General features: G+C 42.4%; 1 protein-coding gene across 1 annotated transcript; it reads right to left on the bottom strand.

Moving 5' to 3' along the window:
• Nucleotides 1-5582: 5582 nt before the first annotated feature.
• Nucleotides 5583-6527, bottom strand: LOC116893689 (olfactory receptor 5B12-like). The gene has a single exon (XM_032895406.1). It carries the CDS (start codon nt 6525-6527, stop codon nt 5583-5585), a length of 945 nt encoding a protein of 314 aa, XP_032751297.1.
• Between the last annotated feature and the right edge of the window lie 329 nt (nt 6528-6856).

Raw genomic sequence — 6856 nt, 5'->3', positions numbered from 1 at the left:
TTCAAATATTTGCTCCAGTTGCTCATGGATCCTCTCTGACAACATTTATGAGTCAGTTATTCTCCACATGCTACACACACTGTATGTACATACATCTCCCTGTGACACTCTTTATACTTCTTGTTTTGTTTTCATTTATCCTCCCAAAGTAGAATATACATTTCATAAATACAGCAATGTACCTGTTTTTCACTTGATTATCATACCTGAAAAAGACATATTTCATAGATTCTCAGGAAATATTTGTAAATTGAATGAATGAAATAGCTGTGCTTCCGTTTATTCTGACACAGTAATGGGATAATTGGCTGTGATGCTTATTTATGAAAAATATGACACTTAAAGAGATACTGCTAATTGTCTGATCACAGAACATTCTCTACATTGTCATTTGTTTCTCACTCTCCTCACTTTTAAAGTAATTTTCTTGTATGTACATAATTAAGTAGTTCATTTAAAACTCCCCATAGTTCTATTGGGAAGCAACAAACCATTAAATGGTAAGGAATATATCCATTATAAGTAATGTGTCATGATTTATAAGGAAACACTAAGTGGGAAATTATTTAAAAGGGTTCGTATCCAGTTGCATTTTGGTATTTATTTATTTATTATTTTTTTATTTATTCCCTTTACATCCTGATGACTGCCCCCTTCCTCCCATTTCCCCCCTCAGATAGTCTTCCCCCATTCCCTTCCTATTCTGCCTTAAGACAGTTAAAATACCCTCTGAGTAGCAACCTATCATGGCAAGAAATTACAACACAAGCACAAATGGCACAATTGACTGAAATTACTGTAAAATTTGTGTTTGGTGTACTGTCATAAAGTACAGTATGCATGCTTTCAACCTTTTGGCAATTTAAAACATTATTTGATTCTATTAAAGGTAATTTACAATGACCATTTTACTTTTCTGTAATCTGAAATTTATTTATTCACTATGGCTTCTCATCACACCCCCCTTTGTTCTCTCTTCCTTGTCCCATTCTGACAAATACCTCCCATCATTACCTCCTCCCCTTTATTTCACAGAAAAGGAGCTCCCTTTGGTACCACACCACCCTGGGACATAAGTCTAAGCACAATTAGGTATACCCTCTCCTACTGAGGCCTAAGCAGGCAGTCCAGATAGAAGGAAGGGGATCCAACGGGAGGGAGCAGAGACAGATACAGCCCCAGCCCCAATTCTTATGGGACCCAACAGAATACCAAGCTGGTCTTTTGTTGAAAATGTAGAGGGGAGACACCACCCAGATCTGAAGGGACCCGGTCAACAGCTCCCTGCACCCAAATCCCATGGGAGGGAGAGCTAAACCTTCAGAGGGGCAGACACACCTGGGAAGCCAGAAGAGACTACACTCAGCCCACATTTCTGATTCCAGAGAAAAACACCTAACACCATCTGGAACCCCTGTGCACAGGGGCCCAGGAAAAGACGGGGCAGGCCTTTCTGATTGCCGCCCTCACAGAGAGCTCAAACACAGCCCCCGAGGAGCAACTTCAGCCCTGGGACCAGAGGTAAGACCAACTTTTCTGATCCAAGTGACCTGCCTGGTGGACTCAGGACACACAGAGGCAAAATTCCTCTGGAACCAGACACTTCTGGTTTTTAGCTGGAACCCAAACCTCACTGATCCCTGCCCACAGCTCCCTGCTCCAAAACCCCCTGGGAGAAAGATCTCACTGCCCAGACAGGTGGGCACTCCTGAGACTGCAGAGCGGGAAAGACCACCTATACAGCCCACACCTGCCCACATCCCTGGTGCAAGTGGAAACTGCATGGAGCCTCTGGGAACAGGAATATAGGGGCACTCAAACAGAAGGTAACCAGCAGTCCAGACATCGCCCAGATATGATGGGACCCAGTCAACAGATCCCTGCACCCAAATCCTGTGGGAGAGAGAGCTAAACCTTCAAAGGGGCAGACACGCCTGGGAAGCCAGAAGAGACTACACTCTGCCCACATTTCTAATTCCAAAGGAAAACACCTAATGCCCTTCAACAGAGGAATAGATACAGAAAATGTGGTACATCTATACCATGGAATATTACTCAGCTATCAAAAACAATGACTTTACAAAATTCATAGGCAAATGGACGGGACTGGACAATATTATCCTGAGTGAGGTAACCCAATCACAGAAAAACACAAATGGTATGCACTCATTGAGAAGTGGCTATTAGCCCAAACTCTTGAATTACCCTAGTTGCACAGAACACGTGAAACTCAAGGATGACCAAAACACAAATGCTTCACTCCTTCTTTAAAAGGGGAACAAGAATACCCTTGGCAGGGAATAGGGAGGCAAAGTTTAGAACAGAGGCAGAAGGAACACCCATTCAGAGCTTGCCCCACATGTGGCCCATACATATACAGCCACCCAATTAGATAAGATGGATGAAGCAAAGAAGTGCAGGCTGACAGGAACCGTATATAGATCTCTCCTGAGAGACACAGCCAGAATACAGCAAAGACATAGTCGAATGCCAGCAGCAAACCACTGAACTAAGAACAAGACCCCCGTTGAAGGAATCTTAGAAAGAACTGAAAGAGCTTGAAGGGGCTTGAGACCCCATATGAACAACAATGCCAAGCAACCAGAGCTTCCAGGGACTAAGCCACTACCCAAAGACTATACATGGACTGACCCTGGGCTCCAAATTCATAGGTAGCAATGAATAGCATAGTAAGAGCACTAGTGGAAGGGGAAGCCCTAGGTCCTGCCAAGACTGAACCCCCAGTGAACAGGATTGTTGGGGGGAGGGTGGTAATGGGGGAAGGATGGAGAGGGGAACACCCATATAGAAGGAGAGGGGAATGGGTTAGGGTGATGTTGGCCTGGGAAAGGGAATAACAATCGAAATGCAAATAAATATCCAAGTTAATAAAGATGGGAAAAAAGAAACATAAAGAAAAAAAGAAAAGAAATGTTCAACATTCTTAGTCATCAAAGAAATCTAAATCAAAACAGCCCTGAGATTCTACCTCACACCACTCAGAATGACTAGGATCAAAATCTTAGGTAACAACATATGCTGGAGAGGATGTGGAAAAAGAAAAACACTCCTCCATTGTTGGTGGGCTTGCAACCTGCCACCCTGGAAATCAGCATGGAGATTTCTCAGAATATTGGACATTGCACTACCTGAAGACCCAGCTGCACCACTCCTGGGCATATACCCATATGATGCTCCAACATACAAAAAAGACACATGCTCCACTATGTTCATAGCAGCCTTATTTATAATACACAGAACCTGAAAAGAACCCAGATGCCTTTCAACAGAGGAATGGATACAGAACATGTGGTACATCTACACAGTGGAATACTACTCAGCTATCAAAAACAATGGCTTGATGAAATTCTTAGGCAAATGGATGGAACTAGAAAAATCATCCTGAGTAAAGTAAAAAAATCACAAAAAAACCACACATGGTATGCACTCACACTCACATGAAGCTCAAGAAGACAGACAACCAAAGTGCAGATGCTTCAGTCCTTCTTAAAAGGGAGAATAAAAATATTTATAGGAGGAGATGTGGAGACAAAGTTTGGAGCAGAGACTGAAGGAATGGCCATTCAGAGGCTGCCCCACTTGGGGATCCAGCATATATATATATGGAATTCTGGAATGTAATATATATGTGTGTGTGTGTGTGTGTGTGTGTGTGTGTGTGTATCAAACAAAGACTATATTGATGAAGCCAAGAAGTACATGCTGACAGGAGCCTGATATAGCTGTCTCCTGAGAGTCTCTGCCAAAGGCTGACAAATACAGAGGCAGATGTTGGAGCCATTCATTGGTCTGAGAGAGGGTCCCCCCAATAGAGGAGTTAGAGAAAGGACTGAAGGAGCTGAAGGGGTTTGCAACCCTGTAAGAAGAACAACAATATCAATCAACCCGACACTCCAGAGCTCCCAGGGGCTAAACTACCAAACAAAGAGGACACATGGATAGACCCAGGGCACCAGTCACATTTGTAACTATGGATAGCCTTGTAGGGAATTAATGGGGGGGAGAAGCCCTTGATCTTGTGAAGTCTGGGTCCACCAGTGTTGGAGCATGTCAGGGTGTGGAGGCAGGAGGAAATGGGTGAGTGAATGGGTGGTTGGATGGGGGAACACCCTCATAAAAGCATTGGTGGGGGATGGTTGGGGGATGGGATAGGGGTTTTCCAGAAGGGAAACCTGGAAAGGGGATAACATTTAAAATGTAAATTTAAAAAAATCCAATAAAAGAAAGTTACTAGAGTAGAAACCACTAATATTTCAAGAAAATGTTTGCTTAACAAACACTGCACTTAACCCTCAAAATGCATGTAACCCTCAAGAACCTGGAGGCCCCAGGGAGTTTAGAGGTCTGGTGGGGTGGGTGGGGTGGGAACATCCTTGTTGCAGGTGGGGGCTGGGGGGAAGGGAGGAGGTATGGAGTGTGGAACAGTTGGGGGAGAACAAATTCTGGAATGTAAAAACAAACAAACAAACCACTGCAATGATAAAGTGTTCAAGAACCTTCCTAAAAATCAATGTTCCCAAAGAAATGTCACTATTCATTGAACAGCTCCCTATAAAAGCCCTATTTACAGTTTATGGTTTTATTTTACTAAACACAGTTAACTGAGTGAGGAAAAACTCTGTACTTAGAGCCTATGTTCACAGAGCTGCAGCTATTTAACAGTGCAGCTTCCTAACGTATAAATATCGGCTGGAACAAATAACAGTCTAGCCAAACTCTCTTTTTTAACATGGAAATTGTTCTTTAATCAGGACAACTGAAGGCTACCAGTCACCCATGTCATCTTCCCTCACCCCAGGGCATGGTGGAAACTGGGGGCACATAGTAGTGTGTGCTTGGTGATTTTTTTGAGACAAGAAAAGAAAACTTGGAGAAAGATTTCATCTGTAGGACTGTTCCTCTGCCATCCCAAAGTGGTACATAGCAGTGGGGGATGGTATGTTAATACCCTTATCAAAATTATACTGGATTCTGTCAGCCCACAGTTGTTATCAGTCATGTTAACTTTCCTGCTAGATGTTTATCAGGCCACCTGAAGGCTTTTAATTCATTAACCCTTAGTTCCAAACCTTGAGGATTGATTTTTTAGCAAACATATTGTTAGAATGGATAAAAACAAAGCTAACATGTGTGGAACAAAGGAGTACTGAGAAGACACAAAACACTTAGACCCATTCACAGGAAAATGGATGCAGAGATACCAAGGAGAAATAGCAGGCATTGAGATACTTCATAAGAGTTACCATGGTCATGGTGTATTTCACAGCAATGAAACCTTAACCAAGACAAGGAGAAAGACATATTATCCAGGGCACAGAAAATGATATTAAAATGTCCAAATGTGGGAATCAAATATAGTTCGATGGAAAGAAACTTGCTTGCCATGTGCCAGGCACTAGATTCTATCCCAATGCTACCAGAATAAAATGAGATAAAATAGTAGAATCTTACATGAGTTTAAAAACATTTAATAGAAACTATCCCTGAGAAAATCCATTTGTTGAACTGAAGAAATATTAATTTGAGGTAGATAAAACTGCCTTTGTACAGGTTCTATATAATTAAAATGTGAATGCTATAGAAAATTTTGCTTTCTCCACAGCCTTTTTGAATGCACTCTTGACCTCTTTGTTCCTCAGGCTGTAGACCAGAGGGTTCAACATGGGGATGATCATGGTATAGAACACAGATGCCATCTTGTCACTTCCCATGGTGTGACTGGAGCTGGGCTGTAAATACATGAAGATGCCTGACCCATAGAAGATGGAGACTGCAGTGAGGTGGGAAGCACATGTGGAAAAGGTCTTCTGGCGTCCTTCAGATGAACGCATCCTCAGAATAGTGATGAATATAAACAGGTAGGAGATCATGATGACCACAATAGAGAAGAGATCATTGAACCCCACCACAAATAAAATCACCATCTCACTGACAGAGGTGTCTGAGCATGAGAGGGCCAAGAGAGGTGGGGCATCACAGAAAAAGTGGTCTATCACATCAGACTTGCAGAAGGAGAGCCTGAAAATGTTCCCAGTGTGAATAGAGGAATTCAGGAAGCCACAGACATAGGAGCCTACAGTCAGACAAACACATGTGTTTGTGGTCATGGTGGTGGTATAATGCAGGGGCTTACACACTGCTGCATAGCGGTCATAAGCCATGGCAGCCAAGAGGAAGCTTTCCGTAGTTATAAAGCTTACAAAGAAGAAGAATTGCATAGCACAAGCATTGTGAGATATGGTTTTGTCTATTGAAAGGAGACCTGCCATTACTTTGGGAGTGACAGCTGAAGAATAACCAAAGTCCACCAGAGACAGGTGACTGAGAAAAAGATACATGGGTGTATGGAGGTGTGAGTCCAGCAGAATCAACCCTACCATTCCCAGGTTCCCAAGCAAGGTGCTGAGATAGATGAGAAGGAAGACAATGAAGAGTGGTATCTGGAGCTCTGGGTCATCTGTTAACCCTGCAAAAATGAACTCAGTCACCTTGGTACTGTTCTCCATTGGGGATCATGTGCCCTATAGCAAAGAGAAAGAAGATAAGAATGAGAATGGAGAGGATGCTTCTGGTCCATTCTGTCTATTTTCTGCATGCCTTCCTTCAGCATCTCAATGTTCCTTTCAAACATTCTGATACAAGCAGTCTGTGGGAACAAAATTCAAGTTTTAATTAAAAATAGATCATACTATGTTTAGAAAAAAATGATGTGTCTCAATCTAATAACTCAACCTATGTTGAATTGAGGCCCAAAAAATGGTCATCATGAAATTCTTAGATAAGTTACTCACTGGAAAATTTCAAAATTCCTAACTTTATAAAACAAAGGTATCCC

This window comes from Rattus rattus, chromosome 2 (assembly GCF_011064425.1).
Source record: "Rattus rattus isolate New Zealand chromosome 2, Rrattus_CSIRO_v1, whole genome shotgun sequence".
Lineage (NCBI taxonomy): Eukaryota > Metazoa > Chordata > Mammalia > Rodentia > Muridae > Rattus > Rattus rattus.
Note: the sequence above shows the minus strand (reverse complement) of the source record. Positions and strands in the feature narration are given on the sequence as shown.

Coding starts and splice junctions, on each gene's coding strand:
- LOC116893689 (XM_032895406.1), bottom strand. CDS start 6,527: ATGGAGAACAGTACCAAGGTGACTGAGTTCATTTTTGCAGGGTTAACA.